This window comes from Pseudophryne corroboree, chromosome 1, assembly GCF_028390025.1.
Source record: "Pseudophryne corroboree isolate aPseCor3 chromosome 1, aPseCor3.hap2, whole genome shotgun sequence".
In the NCBI taxonomy this organism is placed as follows: Eukaryota; Metazoa; Chordata; class Amphibia; order Anura; family Myobatrachidae; genus Pseudophryne; species Pseudophryne corroboree.
This window is the reverse complement of record NC_086444.1, coordinates 1087984537-1088002632: the sequence shown is the minus strand read 5'-3', so window position 1 is coordinate 1088002632 and position 18096 is coordinate 1087984537. Positions and strand designations below refer to the sequence as shown.

Here is an 18096-nt window from a genome sequence, read left to right as displayed (position 1 = left end):
ACGCTCTGTGTCCATTCCCGGGAAGTTGATCAGATCCATTAAAAGCTTTTTACCACTAGCTGTCCACCAGCTGAACAATATATAAAAAAATCTAGCATGTATAATATGTCTAATATGTCGAGTCTATCGTAATCGTACAATTGCTATGTGCAGTATGAATTCATGCTGTATGTGTAATGTTTGTATTGTATGATACATTTTTTTTCCCTTCTTATGCTATGTATTCCTCCTTCATGTTGCAGCTTGTCGATGCACTGTACCGCAAAAAATTTCTAGTGTACATGAGTACACGTGGCCAATAAAGCTGATTCTGATTTTAATTCAGTCAAGGAGCAGAGCAGTCGGAAAGCAAGCAAAAGTCAGGAACCAGTTTCATATAGTTCCAGGGGTGTGTAAAGGTGTGGATTGGCAGAGCAATCACCTAGTATTGACTGCTAGCTTAGATCATTATAAAGTACTGTTCCACTGCATAAAATATTTTTAAAACAAAATTTTGGGCATTATATTTACAGTGTATTATTGTCCTGGTTTGTGAGTGACATAGGACATTCATTAAGAGTGAAGAGCTCTCTACAAACTGATGGGTAAATAACTGGAATAATCTACCAATCAAACTGCCCCAAGCTGACAGATGTTTCTATATTGCGCCAAGGGAGGATAAGTAATTTAATTAGACTGCTCGCAGAGATTTTGGTATTAAATTTGATAAATAAAATAGTTTGAGAGGAGATATTACATAATGGCTGAACTTATTGTAAGGCTAATTGATATAAATGTAGTTGTATACTTCATTTGAACCAATGGGTTTATATAAGCAATGCTTCACATAAATATGGGAATATTGATACCTACACCATACCACATTCAGTTTATAGGAAAATGAAAATATCAACTGATGTATGTAGTTAATAGGAAACCATGATATCATTAGGTGACCAAGGGCCTAATTCAGACGTGATCGTATATGTGCTAAATTTAGCACATCTATGATTAGGCACACAGGCCCGACAACCTCCCCCCCCCCCTGCAGAAATACAAAAGCACCGCACAGCGGTGATGCTTTTGTACTTTAGGAGTAGCTCCCAGCCAGCGCAGCTCCTGCGCGCTGGCCGGGAGTTACTCGTCGCTGCTCGGGTCGCATTGGCTATGTGTGACATCACGCATCCGCCGCCGCGGCCCACCCCCGGCACGGTCCGGCCATGCCTGCATTGGCCGACCACGCCCCCTAAATGGCGGGCAAATGCCGCTGTCCCGCCCCCTTCTGCCCAGAGACTGCCTCTGCCTGTCAATCAGGCAGAGGCAAATCACAAGCCTAAGACAGCCATGCTCCGGCACAGTGTGTGTATATATATATATATATATATATATATATATATATGTACTGTATGTGTATGTAAACATATATATATATATATATATATATGTATGTATGCATGTTTAATATGCTATGTATATGTGTATATGTGTGTGTGTGTGTGTATGTATATATATATATATATATATATATATATGTGTAGATATATGTATAATAATAATAATAATAATAATAATAATTAATAATAATTATTTTATTTATATAGCGCTCTTTCTCCAACAGGACTCAATATATATATATATATACACACACACACAGACACACTAGTTTTACGGACGCAGCATATACTGGGTCACCTCAGTCCCCACCCCCGTGATTGGCTCCGCCCAGTTCTGGAAACCCCCCATGCAAATCCTGCGTTTGCCACTGCACAGTACCGATCAGGTCTGAATTAGGCCCTAAGAGGCCTATTTATCATAAAGAGAAGTGCCCTATAAATGTATAGAGGGGATCAGAGCTGTCTGGTTAAGCGATAACTCTCCTCTTACTGTTGGCAGTCAGTGTCGCAGGGTAAATTGCAATGAAATTATTTTCCTATTGATGCCAATACTAAATAGGCCCCATACTGCATTCTGATTTCTAGTTAACAAGTAGTCATTTTTAGGTGTTTAGATCAGTGGTTTTTCTCAAACATTTTTGGATCACTGTGCCCTAGAGCATCAAAATTTGTTTCACAGATTTCCTAGACCAAAAGTTTCTTATTGAGAAATTTAGAAAGAAATGTTAAATTTAGCAAATTGTGTTTAAATGTTATCCTTAGGGTCAATTGTGTGGGGAGGGACAAGATTTGCTTATGTATGCCCACATATTTTATTAGTGACAGCCACTAGCACTAGTTTTGCCTATTACATAGACCATAAATAATTTTAATTGGTCCTGGACCACCAACCCGAGGCATCCCAGGAAGTGTCTCGCATCACCCCATGGTGCTACAGCACAGTTTGAGAACCACTGGTTTAGACCATCTTCAGTTAGACTATGCATCACATTACAGTTCCTTGGAGCATATATCTTGTTGTACAGTATATTGGTTGTAGGACTATGAAAATTTAAATTTGTTTAAAATTTGACTGCTGCTTTCAAAAAGATCCTACGTATATTTATTTATAATTATTTGAGTCATAGGAGGAAAAGTACAGAAAGCACATTGAAGGCATATACTGTAACTAAAGGGTCTATTTACTAAGCCTTGGAGAGATATTTCTAACAATCAGCTCCTAACTGCCATGTTACAAGCTGTGTTTGAAAAATGGCAGGAGCTGGTTGGTTGGTAGTTTCATACCTCCCAACATGACCCTCTCCAGGAGGGACAGAATGCTCTGCTTCTGGACTTTTTTCTTAATATATGATTGTCTGCACCGGTGTTAAACAGGTTAACGGATAAGAATGGTGTTTCAGCACAGGTGATTTCTCTCATAAATTAAGAGGGAAGTCCAGGAGCAGAGCACTGTGTCCCTCCTGGGGAGGGTAAAACATGTATCACAAAGACAGAAATAAAGATAATAAGCTGGATATTTCAACTTAGATCGCAATGACAAAAACCTGCCTAATATATTCGATCCCTAGCATAAGAAATAAGCAGGGTACATTAGAAATACCCATAGGATATCAGACTTAGGGGGACAGCTATCAAACCTTCTAATGAGGACAAGTGGAGGTGTTACCCATAGAAACCAATCACATTGTAGCTATCTTTTTATAGACTGTACTAGATAGTAGCTAGAATCTGATTGGTTACTATGGGAAACACGTCCACTTAACCTCTTTAGAAGTCTTGGGGTAACCAGCAGTAGGCATAATGTATGTGATCAGGTAGCTGCAGAGTCTGTGAGTACATGGGTACAATGGAGTAACTACATCATGGCACACATGCTGTAGTCATGAGAAGATACATAGAAGGGGGTAGTTAGCTTTTTGCTCACAGGGTTAGAGGGGGCTTATATGTCTGTATGTGCTTATACAGGGTGGACAGGAAGAATTAAGTAAGATAATGCTCTGGGCCAGGCAAGTGATCTGGGGGATGGCTCAGACCTGGGGAGGGGTTGGTGGGCACTCTATTCTTGCAATGACATTGGAAATATAATTCATGGGTGTACATGACTGGCATATAGAGGGCAAGTCCTATATAATGGCAAGAAGGGGCTCTGAGACACAAAGGTGTATGAGGGGACTTTGGGGCATAAAAAGTGGGGCAAGGAGACTCTGAGGCATATAAATGGGGATGAGAGGGCTTTGAGGCATATAGGGACTCTGGGATGGCATTTATAGGATCATGAGGGGGCTCTAAGTATTATAAAGGAACACAAAACAGATGTGAGGCATATAAAGGAGCATTGGGAGACTCTGGTCTGGTACGTAATGGGGCATGATAGGACACTGAGTCATAGAAAGAGGCATGATAGGGCACTGAGACATACTGTATGTATGGATATAATGAGGCACTGAGGCATATAAAGGTGTACAATGGAGCACTGAGGCATTCAAAGGGGCATGAGGAATCTGAAAATAAAAAAGTAGTAAGCCTAAAAAGGCTTGATAAATCTCCCCCCTTAATCTCTTTAAACATAGTACTATTGCTCTCTCCCAACTATCATTTGCAGCTGATTTGCTTTATGTCTATGTACAACATTATGGTATCATGTGTAAAAAACTTTTTCCTGTTTCTTATGTTCTGTCTCCTTGCTTACAAATGTACTGTCAGACTAAAATATTCCTTTTTTCACCTTAATGTTTGCTGACTGAAACATAGAAGTTATTGATATATAGCTTGATATATTCATTGCATTTCACCCAATTTATACTTACATACTTTTACCAACTGCAAATCTAAGAGAGGAAGATCTATGAAATGAGTGGTGTGGCCTAACAGTAAGTATTTATCATTGTATTGTGTCTTTGTTTGTTATACTATAATCCTAAACACACCATAAGCTTGTTGTACAGGGACATACACTTTGTAGACAAAAGCGATTGGACACCCTCGCACAAGTGAAATGGTCATTGCAGGAAGACCCCCCACTGCAACCCAGGGACAGTTGAGTGCTAACCAGGCAGCTGTAAAAGAACAGAGGTCTTCCCATGCATACCATTGCACACGAATTCCAAATTGCCATTAATGTGCCTGTTTCAACAAGAACATTTTGTAGGGAGGCCCATGCACTTGGATTTTATGGTTGCAGCAGCTCATAAACCTCTAAACACACAGAAGAATGCAGCCCAGCGCTTACGATGGTGTAAAAAGCGCAAAAACTGGACAGTGGAACAATGGTTGCAAGTGTAGTGACGGATCAGTTTACACTTTTCAGATCAGATGGATTTGTTTGGGTTTGGTGATTGCCAGGAGAACATCTAATGCCAGAGTGTACAGTACCAACAGTAAAGCATGAAGTGGTGGTGTTACGCCGTGGGGCTGTTTCAGCTGGTTTGGCATGGGTCCACTGGTTGTGATGCATGGTCACATTAGCTCTGAAAAGTATAGGGATGTTCTCGATAACTCTGTGTTCCCTAAATAACTCTGTGTTCCCTAAATAGTGACAGTTCTTTGGAAACGACAAATGAAAATTTGGGAACCCGGACGGACTGGCCAGCTCAGAGTCCAGATCTTAACTCCATTGAGAACCTCTGGGGCTTAAGGCGGAATGGCAAACCATACAGCCAGCTGTTGTCCAGGAGCTTGTGGTCAGTTTGCCAAGAAGGGAGTCTGCCATAATCACTGCACGTGGTGCACCTACAAAGTACTGGTGTCAATAGAATCTCATTGATCTATTTACTGTCAGTGTTCAATCACTTTTGTCTACATAGTGTATATTTTGCTTATGTTCATTTATATTCCTGTCAATGGGCTAGTGTTTCTTTATTACGCATAACTATCCCTGTACTTGTACAGTTGTAAGTCTCTGCATACCCAGTAGTGCTATATAAATAAAAATATACATACTAAATTTAAACAAAATAGAAATGCATACCGTACCTTTTGTGCAAGGATTGAAGTATGCAGGACTGGCAAGATGTATGATGTAAAAATGTATTCTTCATGAAAGGAATCCTAAAAATGAGAAAAAAACATTATCTTCGTATGGTGTTAGCAGCAACATGTTATACGGTTTTAGTCATAGCTAAGAGCTGGAAAGGTGATGTACTGTAGTTTGGCTTTAGATGCCATTGAGATGGCAGCCTAGGTAAGAGTCATAGACTAGTTAGGGTGGTCTTCAGTATGCTGACTCACGGGATCCCGGCGCATAGTATACCGGTGCCGGAATCCCGACAGCCGGCATACCGACACTTATTCTCCTGGAGGGAGAATAAAATAGCGTAGCGCGCCACCGTAGCATGGTGAGCGCAGCGAGCCCGCAAGGGGCTCATTTGCGCTCGCCACATTGTCGGTAAGCCGGCGGTCGGGCTCCCGGGGCCGGTATGCTGGTCGCCGGGAGCCTGACTGCCGGTATACCATACAGAACCCGACTAGTTATGCATATTCCTTGGAAGAATCTCTAAATGCCTCATTTTAGGATGGTTTCAGTGTCTCTTTGGGGGATATTCAATTGTTTGAAAAGTCAGTTGGGTGTCTGTTCTTTCCTGTCAATTAGATAGGAAAAAACAGACACCCAACTGACTTTTCAAACAATTGTATTCCCCCTTTGATTGTACTATGCTAACTGTAAATCAACCTTTATACATTTACGTCCTTAAAACAATGACAGAAAAACAGTGGGTGCTAGCAAAAGGATACATAACACACTGTGGCCCAAATGTATTTAAGGCTTAATATATTAGGCCCACAATAAGGTATGGCAATGGGCTGAGTGAGGAGGGGTATACATACTGTACGTTGTATGCCATAACCGTTTACAGGTATACATGGTAGATATTCAAAACAGTGTCGTGGAAGACCTAACAACTGACATCACAGCCCTGTACTAATAATTGTTCAACTGGACAAAGTGCAAGCATCTTTTGAATAGGTTGCCACAACCAGCAACGGACAGAAACAAGGCATACAGTACAGAGCCGGATTAAGAGGGGTGCCATGGGGTTAAGTACCCCAGGCCCCCCTTCCTAAAAGGGCCCCCCGCCACAGATCTGAGCTCTTACCGATCTGCGGTGCTTCCGTCTCCCCTTTGGTTGCCGTGGCAACCTAACAGCCGCGGCGCCGGCGCCAAGGCCATCTGACAGTACAGGACAGCTGAGCGACGGCTCAGCTGTCCAATACCGTGTAAAGTAGCAGCCTGCGGCTCAGTCATTATTGGCTGAGCGTGCAGGCTGCAGGACACTGGCAGTGTGTGGATCAGCCGTGAGTGGCTTAGAGGAGACAGAGAAGAGTGATCTCTCACTCTCCTGTCTACTGTGACAAAGCAACCTGCCAGCAAAAAGTAAGGCTGGCGCTGGATGTATTATGATGGATCTGATAGAGTGTATTTATATATGTGTACATATGTTTGTGTATATTTATTTGTCTATATCTGTGTGTGGGTGCATGTATGTGAAATATATATATATATATATATATACACACACACACATATATATATATATATATATATATACATACACACACACACACACACACACACACATATATATATATATATGCACACACACACACACACACACACACACACACACACACACACACACACACACACACACACACACACACACATATATATATATACACACACACACAGACACACACATATATATATATGTGTGTGTATATATATATGTATATATATATATATATGTGTGTGTGTGTGTCTGTATATATATATATATATATATATATATACATACACACACATGCATATACATATATACACATTCATATACATTTCTATATTGATAAAGATATATATATAGAAAAATATCACGTCTTGTCCCCCATAGGACAAACCTTGTCTTCTCCCTTTTTCTCCTTTTTCATTTTACCGGCTCTGTCTTCCCCTCACCCTCCCCCCCACCTATTGTATATAGCAACGTAGTGTGACTGGGTCAATATGTTACTAATTAGTTAACACAGTGTTTAGAATGCTGAGTTTTTGAATAATGACGATAGTTAGAAATAACATCATGTTAGGGGGCAATGCAAAATTGTATATGTTCACATTGCCCAAAAAAAAAAAAAAAACATATACTGTACTCATTCTGTACAAATGGAGCCTTTCTCTTTATAATATGAATTAGATTGAGCCACAAGTTACTGTCAGCACTGATTTAAAATGTGATAGTTATTAGAGATGAGCGGGTTCGGTTCCTCTGAATCCGAACCCGCCCGAACTTCATGTTTTTTTACACGGGTCCGAGCGACTCGGATCTTCCCGCCTTGCTCGGTTAACCCGAGCGCGCCCGAACGTCATCATCACGCTGTCGGATTCTCGCGAGGCTCGGATTCTATCGCGAGACTCGGATTCTATATAAGGAGCCGCGCGTCGCCGCCATTTTCACACGTGCATTGAGATTGATAGGGAGAGGACGTGGCTGGCGTCCTCTCCGTTTAGAAATAGATAGGAGAGTGAGAGTGAGACACTTCATTTACTGGAGCTTAGGAGAAGTACTCAGAGAGTGCAGAATTTTGCTGATAGTAGTTAGTTATACTAGTGACTGACCAGTGACCACCAGTGCAGTTTTATTATTATTTAATATAATCCGTTCTCTGCCTGAAAAAAACGATACACAGTGACTCAGTCACATACCATATCTGTGCTCAGCCCAGTGTGCTGCATCATCTATGTATAATATCTGACTGTGCTCACACAGCTTAATTGTGGGGGAGACTGGGGAGCAGTTATAGGTTATAGCAGGAGCCAGGAGGACATATTAAACAGTGCACACTTTTGCTGCCAGAGTGCCACTGCCAGTGTGACTGACCAGTGACCTGACCACACTGACCACCAGTATAGTATACTATATTGTGATTGTCTGCCTGAAAAAGTTAAACACTCGTCGTGTGACTTGTGTGGTGTTTTTTTATTCTATAAAAAACTCATTCTGCTGACAGACAGTGTCCAGCAGGTCCGTCATTATATAATATATACCTGTCCGGCTGCAGTAGTGATATATATATATTTTTTATATCATTATTTATCATCCAGTCTATACTAGCAGCAGACACAGTACGGTAGTTCACGGCTGTAGCTACCTCTGTGTCGGCACTCGGCAGTCCATCCATAATTGTATACCACCTACCCGTGGTTTTTTTTTTCTTTCTTCTTTATACATACTACATCTCATTATCATCCAGTCTATATTAGCAGCAGACACAGTACAGTACGGTAGTCCACGGCTGTAGCTATCTCTGTGTCGGCACTCGGCAGTCCATCCATAATTGTATACCACCACCTACCCGTGGTTTTTTTTTCTTTCTTCTTTATACATACTACATCTCATTATCAACCAGTCTATATTAGCAGCAGACACAGTACGGTAGTCCACGGCTGTAGCTACCTCTGTGTCGGCACTCGGCAGTCCATCCATAATTGTATACCACCTACCCGTGGTTTTTTTTTCTTTCTTCTTTATACATACTACATCTCATTATCATCCAGTCTATATTAGCAGCAGACACAGTACGGTAGTCCACGGCTGTAGCTACCTCTGTGTCGGCACTCGGCAGTCCATCCATAATTGTATACAACCTACCCGTGGGTTTTTCTTTCTTTCTTCTTTATACATACTACATCTCATTATAATCCAGTCTATATTAGCAGCAGACACAGTACGGTAGTCCACGGCTGTAGCTACCTCTGTGTCGGCACTCGGCAGTCCGTCCATAATTGTATACCACCTACCCGTGGTTTTTTTTTTCTTTCTTCTTTATACATACTACATCTCATTATCAACCAGTCTATATTAGCAGCAGACACAGTACGGTAGTCCACGGCTGTAGCTACCTCTGTGTCGGCACTCAGCAGTCCGTCCATAATTGTATACCACCTACCCGTGGTTTTCTTTCTTTCTTCTTTATACATACTACATCTCATTATCAACCAGTCTATATTAGCAGCAGACACAGTACGGTAGTCCACGGCTGTAGCTACCTCTGTGTCGGCACTCGGCAGTCCGTCCATAATTGTATACCACCTACCCGTGGTTTTTTTTTCTTTCTTCTTTATACATACTACATCTCATTATCAACCAGTCTATATTAGCAGCAGACACAGTACGGTAGTCCACGGCTGTAGCTACCTCTGTGTCGGCACTCGGCAGTCCATCCATAATTGTATACCACCTACCCGTGGTTTTTTTTTTCTTTCTTCTTTATACATACTACATCTCATTATCAACCAGTCTATATTAGCAGCAGACACAGTACGGTAGTCCACGGCTGTAGCTACCTCTGTGTCGGCACTCGGCAGTCCATCCATAATTGTATACCACCTACCCGTGGTTTTTTTTTCTTTCTTCTTTATACATACTACATCTCATTATCAACCAGTCTATATTAGCAGCAGACACAGTACGGTAGTCCACGGCTGTAGCTACCTCTGTGCCGGCACTCGGCAGTCCGTCCATAATTGTATACCACCTACCCGTGGTTTTTTTTTCTTTCTTCTTTATACATACTACATCTCATTATCAACCAGTCTATATTAGCAGCAGACACAGTACGGTAGTCCACGGCTGTAGCTACCTCTGTGTCGGCACTCGGCAGTCCGTCCATAATTGTATACCACCTACCCGTGGTTTTTTTTTCTTTCTTCTTTATACATACTACATCTCATTATCAACCAGTCTATATTAGCAGCAGACACAGTACGGTAGTCCACGGCTGTAGCTACCTCTGTGTCGGCACTCGGCAGTCCATCCATAATTGTATACCACCTACCCGTGGTTTTTTTTTTCTTTCTTCTTTATACATACTACATCTCATTATCAACCAGTCTATATTAGCAGCAGACACAGTACGGTAGTCCACGGCTGTAGCTACCTCTGTGTCGGCACTCGGCAGTCCATCCATAATTGTATACCACCTACCCGTGGTTTTTTTTTCTTTCTTCTTTATACATACTACATCTCATTATCAACCAGTCTATATTAGCAGCAGACACAGTACGGTAGTCCACGGCTGTAGCAACCTCTGTGTCGGCACTCGGCAGTCCGTCCATAATTGTATACCACCTACCCGTGGTTTTTTTTTCTTTCTTCTTTATACATACTACATCTCATTATCAACCAGTCTATATTAGCAGCAGACACAGTACGGTAGTCCATGGCTGTAGCTACCTCTGTGTCGGCACTCGGCAGTCCGTCCATAATTGTATACCACCTACCCTTGGTTTTTTTTTTCTTTCTTCTTTATACATACTACATCTCATTATCAACCAGTCTATATTAGCAGCAGACACAGTATGGTAGTCCACGGCTGTAGCTACCTCTGTGTCGGCACTCGGCAGTCCATCCATAATTGTATACCACCTACCCGTGGTTTTTTTTTCCTTTCTTCTTTATACATACTACATCTCATTATCAACCAGTCTATATTAGCAGCAGACACAGTACGGTAGTCCACGGCTGTAGCTACCTCTGTGTCGGCACTCGGCAGTCCATCCATAATTGTATACCACCTATCCGTGGTTTTTTTTTCTTTCTTCTTTATACATACTACATCTCATTATCAACCAGTCTATATTAGCAGCAGACACAGTACGGTAGTCCACGGCTGTAGCTACCTCTGTGTCGGCACTCGGCAGTCCGTCCATAATTGTATACCACCTACCCTTGTTTTTTTTTTCTTTCTTCTTTATACATACTACATCTCATTATCAACTAGTCTATATTAGCAGCAGACACAGTACGGTAGTCCACGGCTGTAGCTACCTCTGTGTCGGCACTCGGCAGTCCATCCATAATTGTATACCACCTACCCGTGGTTTTTTTTTCTTTCTTCTTTATACATACTACATCTCATTATCAACCAGTCTATATTAGCAGCAGACACAGTACGGTAGTCCACGGCTGTAGCTACCTCTGTGTCGGCACTCGGCAGTCCATCCATAATTGTATACCACCTACCCGTGGTTTTTTTTTCTTTCTTCTTTATACATACTACATCTCATTATCAACCAGTCTATATTAGCAGCAGACACAGTACGGTAGTCCACGGCTGTAGCTACCTCTGTGTCGGCACTCGGCAGTCCATCCATAATTGTATACCACCTACCCGTGTTTTTTTTTTTCTTTCTTCTTTATACATACTACATCTCATTATCAACCAGTCTATATTAGCAGCAGACACAGTACGGTAGTCCACGGCTGTAGCTACCTCTGTGTCGGCACTCGGCAGTCCATCCATAATTGTATACTAGTATCCATCCATCTCCATTGTTTACCTGAGGTGCCTTTTAGTTGTGCCTATTAAAATATGGAGAACAAAAATGTTGAGGTTCCAAAATTAGGGAAAGATCAAGATCCACTTCCACCTCGTGCTGAAGCTGCTGCCACTAGTCATGGCCGAGACGATGAAATGCCAGCAACGTCGTCTGCCAAGGCCGATGCCCAATGTCATAGTACAGAGCATGTCAAATCCAAAAAACCAAATATCAGTAAAAAAAGGACTCCAAAACCTAAAATAAAATTGTCGGAGGAGAAGCGTAAACTTGCCAATATGCCATTTACCACACGGAGTGGCAAGGAACGGCTGAGGCCCTGGCCTATGTTCATGGCTAGTGGTTCAGCTTCACATGAGGATGGAAGCACTCAGCCTCTCGCTAGAAAAATGAAAAGACTCAAGCTGGCAAAAGCAGTAGCACCGCAAAGAACTGTGCGTTCTTCGAAATCCCAAATCCACAAGGAGAGTCCGACTCCAATTGTGTCGGTTGCGATGCCTGACCTTCCCAACACTGGACGTGAAGAGCATGCGCCTTCCACCATTTGCACGCCCCCTGCAAGTGCTGGAAGGAGCACCCGCAGTCCAGTTCCTGATAGTCAGATTGAAGATGTCAGTGTTGAAGTACACCAGGATGAGGAGGATATGGGTGTTGCTGGCGCTGGGGAGGAAATTGACCAGGAGGATTCTGATGGTGAGGTGGTTTGTTTAAGTCAGGCACCCGGGGAGACACCTGTTGTCCGTGGGAGGAATATGGCCACTGACATGCCTGGTGAAAATACCAAAAAAATCAGCTCTTCGGTGTGGAACTATTTCAACAGAAATGCGGACAACAGGTGTCAAGCCGTGTGTTGCCTTTGTCAAGCTGTAATAAGTAGGGGTAAGGACGTTAACCACCTCGGAACATCCTCCCTTATACGTCACCTGCAGCGCATTCATAATAAGTCAGTGACAAGTTCAAAAACTTTGGGCGACAGCGGAAGCAGTCCACTGACCAGTAAATCCCTTCCTCTTGTAACCAAGCTCACGCAAACCACCCCACCAACTCCCTCAGTGTCAATTTCCTCCTTCCCCAGGAATGCCAATAGTCCTGCAGGCCATGTCACTGGCAATTCTGATGATTCCTCTCCTGCCTGGGATTCCTCCGATGCATCCTTGCGTGTAACGCCTACTGCTGCTGGCGCTGCTGTTGTTGCTGCTGGGAGTCGATGGTCATCCCAGAGGGGAAGTCGTAAGCCCACTTGTACTACTTCCAGTAAGCAATTGACTGTTCAACAGTCCTTTGCGAGGAAGATGAAATATCACAGCAGTCATCCTGCTGCAAAGCGGATAACTGAGGCCTTGACAACTATGTTGGTGTTAGACGTGCGTCCGGTATCCGCCGTTAGTTCACAGGGAACTAGACAATTTATTGAGGCAGTGTGCCCCCGTTACCAAATACCATCTAGGTTCCACTTCTCTAGGCAGGCGATACCGAGAATGTATACGGACGTCAGAAAAAGACTCACCAGTGTCCTAAAAAATGCAGTTGTACCCAATGTCCACTTAACCACGGACATGTGGACAAGTGGAGCAGGGCAGGGTCAGGACTATATGACTGTGACAGCCCACTGGGTAGATGTATGGACTCCCGCCGCAAGAATAGCAGCGGCGGCACCAGTAGCAGCATCTCGCAAACGCCAACTCTTTCCTAGGCAGGCTACGCTTTGTATCACCGGTTTCCAGAATACGCACACAGCTGAAAACCTCTTACGGCAACTGAGGAAGATCATCGCGGAATGGCTTATCCCAATTGGACTCTCCTGTGGATTTGTGGCATCGGACAACGCCAGCAATATTGTGTGTGCATTAAATATGGGCAAATTCCAGCACGTCCCATGTTTTGCACATACCTTGAATTTGGTGGTGCAGAATTTTTTAAAAAACGACAGGGGCGTGCAAGAGATGCTGTCGGTGGCCAGAAGAATTGCGGGACACTTTCGGCGTACAGGCACCACGTACAGAAGACTGGAGCACCACCAAAAACTACTGAACCTGCCCTGCCATCATCTGAAGCAAGAAGTGGTAACGAGGTGGAATTCAACCCTCTATATGCTTCAGAGGTTGGAGGAGCAGCAAAAGGCCATTCAAGCCTATACAATTGAGCACGATATAGGAGGTGGAATGCACCTGTCTCAAGCGCAGTGGAGAATGATTTCAACGTTGTGCAAGGTTCTGATGCCCTTTGAACTTGCCACACGTGAAGTCAGTTCAGACACTGCCAGCCTGAGTCAGGTCATTCCCCTCATCAGGCTTTTGCAGAAGAAGCTGGAGACATTGAAGGAGGAGCTAACACGGAGCGATTCCGCTAGGCATGTGGGACTTGTGGATGGAGCCCTTAATTCGCTTAACCAGGATTCACGGGTGGTCAATCTGTTGAAATCAGAGCACTACATTTTGGCCACCGTGCTCGATCCTAGATTTAAAGCCTACCTTGGATCTCTCTTTCCGGCAGACACAAGTCTGCTGGGGTTGAAAGACCTGCTGGTGAGAAAATTGTCAAGTCAAGCGGAACGCGACCTGTCAACATCTCCTCCTTCACATTCTCCCGCAACTGGGGGTGCGAGGAAAAGGCTCAGAATTCCGAGCCCACCCGCTGGCGGTGATGCAGGGCAGTCTGGAGCGACTGCTGATGCTGACATCTGGTCCGGACTGAAGGACCTGACAACGATTACGGACATGTCGTCTACTGTCACTGCATATGATTCTCTCAACATTGAAAGAATGGTGGAGGATTATATGAGTGACCGCATCCAAGTAGGCACGTCACACAGTCCGTACTTATACTGGCAGGAAAAAGAGGCAATTTGGAGGCCCTTGCACAAACTGGCTTTATTCTACCTAAGTTGCCCTCCCACAAGTGTGTACTCCGAAAGAGTGTTTAGTGCCGCCGCTCACCTTGTCAGCAATCGGCGTACGAGGTTACATCCAGAAAATGTGGAGAAGATGATGTTCATTAAAATGAATTATAATCAATTCCTCCGCGGAGACATTGACCAGCAGCAATTGCCTCCACAAAGTACACAGGGAGCTGAGATGGTGGATTCCAGTGGGGACGAATTGATAATCTGTGAGGAGGGGGATGTACACGGTGATATATCGGAGGATGATGATGAGGTGGACATCTTGCCTCTGTAGAGCCAGTTTGTGCAAGGAGAGATTAATTGCTTCTTTTTTGGTGGGGGTCCAAACCAACCCGTCATATCAGTCACAGTCGTGTGGCAGACCCTGTCACTGAAATGATGGGTTGGTTAAAGTGTGCATGTCCTGTTTATACAACATAAGGGTGGGTGGGAGGGCCCAAGGGCAATTCCATCTTGCACCTCTTTTTTCTTTAATTTTTCTTTGCGTCATGTGCTGTTTGGGGAGTATTTTTTGGAAGGGCCATCCTGCGTGACACTGCAGTGCCACTCCTAGATGGGCCCGGTGTTTGTGTCGGCCACTAGTGTCGCTTATCTTACTCACACAGCTACCTCATTGCGCCTCTTTTTTCCTTTGCGTCATGTGCTGTTTGGGGAGGGTTTTTTGGAAGGGCCATCCTGCGTGACACTGCAGTGCCACTCCTAGATGGGCCCGGTGTTTGTGTCGGCCACTAGGGTCGCTTATCTTACTCACACAGCTACCTCATTGCGCCTCTTTTTTCCTTTGCGTCATGTGCTGTTTGGGGAGGGTTTTTTGGAAGGGACATCCTGCGTGACACTGCAGTGCCACTCCTAGATGGGCCCGGTGTTTGTGTCGGCCACTAGGGTCGCTTATCTTACTCACACAGCTACCTCATTGCGCCTCTTTTTTTCTTTGCGTCATGTGCTGTTTGGGGAGTGTTTTTTGGAAGGGCCATCCTGCGTGACACTGCAGTGCCACTCCTAGATGGGCCCGGTGTTTGTGTCGGCCACTAGGGTCGCTTATCTTACTCACACAGCTACCTCATTGCGCCTCTTTTTTTCTTTGCGTCATGTGCTGTTTGGGGAGGGTTTTTTGGAAGGGACATCCTGCGTGACACTGCAGTGACACTCCTAGATGGGCCCGGTGTTTGTGTCGGCCACTAGGGTCGCTTATCTTACTCACACAGCTACCTCATTGCGCCTCTTTTTTTCTTTGCGTCATGTGCTGTTTGGGGAGGGTTTTTTGGAAGGGACATCCTGCGTGACACTGCAGTGCCACTCCTAGATGGGCCCGGTGTTTGTGTCGGCCACTAGGGTCGCTTATCTTACTCACACAGCTACCTCATTGCGCCTCTTTTTTTCTTTGCGTCATGTGCTGTTTGGGGAGGGTTTTTTGGAAGGGACATCCTGCGTGACACTGCAGTGCCACTCCTAGATGGGCCCGGTGTTTGTGTCGGCCACTAGGGTCGCTTATCTTACTCACACAGCTACCTAATTGCGCCTCTTTTTTTCTTTGCGTCATGTGCTGTTTGGGGAGGGTTTTTTGGAAGGGACATCCTGCGTGACACTGCAGTGCCACTCCTAGATGGGCCAGGTGTTTGTGTCGGCCACTAGGGTCGCTTAGCTTAGTCATCCAGCGACCTCGGTGCAAATTTTAGGACTAAAAATAATATTGTGAGGTGTGAGGTATTCAGAATAGACTGAAAATGAGTGGAAATGATGGTTTTTGAGGTTAATAATACTTTGGGATCAAAATGACCCCCAAATTCTATGATTTAAGCTGTTTTTTAGGTTTTTTGGAAAAAAACACCCGAATCCAAAACACACCCGAATCCGACAAAAAAAATTCGGTTAGGTTTTGCCAAAACGCGGTCGAACCCAAAACACGGCCGCGGAACCGAACCCAAAACCAAAACACAAAACCCGAAAAATTTCCGGCGCTCATCTCTAATAGTTATTAGAATATTTGATTAAGGAAGCACTGTATAAAACAACACAACAGCCTGGATCAACACCAGAACTGTAAACACAAACTAAATCCATGGCCTTATCTTTATAATTATTTTGATTTTCATACACTTTTAAGATAGCTTGTTATAGTACACGTAGTATTCAAACCAATATATAGGGTTAAACCTTTAAATAAGGTATTGTTCACCCTATATTGTTAAATCAATGTATGTCCCGCCCCCCACTATCCCCATTGGTTAGGTATACTGTCACTCGGTGTAGCTCAGGTGCACACTTGAAATCTTTATTGTTATATTAGGGATAATTGGACTAATTAAGGTTTATATAGCACTTTTCACATAATATGAAATTATGTAAACATATCAGAAGTTTTATGTTTACACACAGAATCAACTGCACTAACAATAAAAGTATATATTTATATTAGATAAGCACAGGTTAATTTAGTATATATTAGTCCAATTAGAGAAGTGATGTCATAACACTTCCCCTATATAAGTTCAAATCCAGCTCCCATGCTGCATTGCATGGATATTGGATCACAACTGGCTGTTCTTGGGAAAGTAAGGATCTTTCATGTGTTTTAGAAAAAGGCTCCATTTAACTTATGATTTTGTATGTATACTTTCACCAATAGGCTCAAAAGATGCTTGACTTTTGAATTAACCTATATATTGGTAAACATTATGTTTAAAAATACATATAAATATATATATATATATATATATATATATATATAGATATTTTGGTTTGATATCTTGTTATGATCTACAAACTGTAGTGTGTTCTCTATATGATGACAAACAACACCATTCAGGTGGTTGTCTCATTACATACCTGTTATGCTGTGAGCAATGTCTAATCCCATAGGTCTTTGATGTATTATATATACACATAGGTATGGGATCTAAATAGTCCTTTTGCACATTGGTATAATATTATTATATTACTTATAGTCATCTATTACCATTATTTACTTGACCCTTTAGGTCTTTACCTGTGTGAAACTGTAAGGACAACATATCCGTATCCACTTTTCACGCCCATAGTTGATCCATGAGGTATGTTATGGTACTTGATGAGTCTTGTCTGAAAAACCCCCAGTATATTCATATTTATATGATTGTGAAATCTGATGTACGTAGTAGCCCTTTACCATTGGGGTCCTTGATGATATGCCCAATAGTATCGTTTTGAACTAACATTATGATGCCTCACTTAAAATATGTCAGTATATACTAACTAATTAGGCGGATACATTGTGATTTATGTACTAGATACATGTGTGTCCCTCCAATTGGGGACATTAATGAAAATTGTTAAAACTGTTAAGGTTAGCTCCCTCCTCCTCTCTTCTTATCTCTTAGTCCTAAGTAGATCTGGCATATTCTAATTAGTACTGATTAACTTGCCAGGTCCTTTTTGGCATGAATTTGCTGATTCCGCTATTCCTCTGAAGGCTAATTATAGGAATTATATGAATTCTGAATACTGAATCCACGAGGTAT

The 18096-nt window shown here is 43.0% G+C and overlaps 1 protein-coding gene across 2 annotated transcripts in view; it reads right to left on the bottom strand.

Moving 5' to 3' along the window:
• LOC134927206 (uncharacterized) overlaps window positions 1-18096 on the bottom strand; it is a 605974-nt gene that overhangs the window by 220967 nt on the left and 366911 nt on the right. For both annotated transcript variants that reach the window (XM_063921361.1, XM_063921370.1), the window contains exon 13: window positions 5346-5420. In XM_063921361.1, the coding sequence (XP_063777431.1) occupies window positions 5346-5420 (75 nt within the window). The remainder of the gene's footprint in view (window positions 1-5345; window positions 5421-18096) is intronic.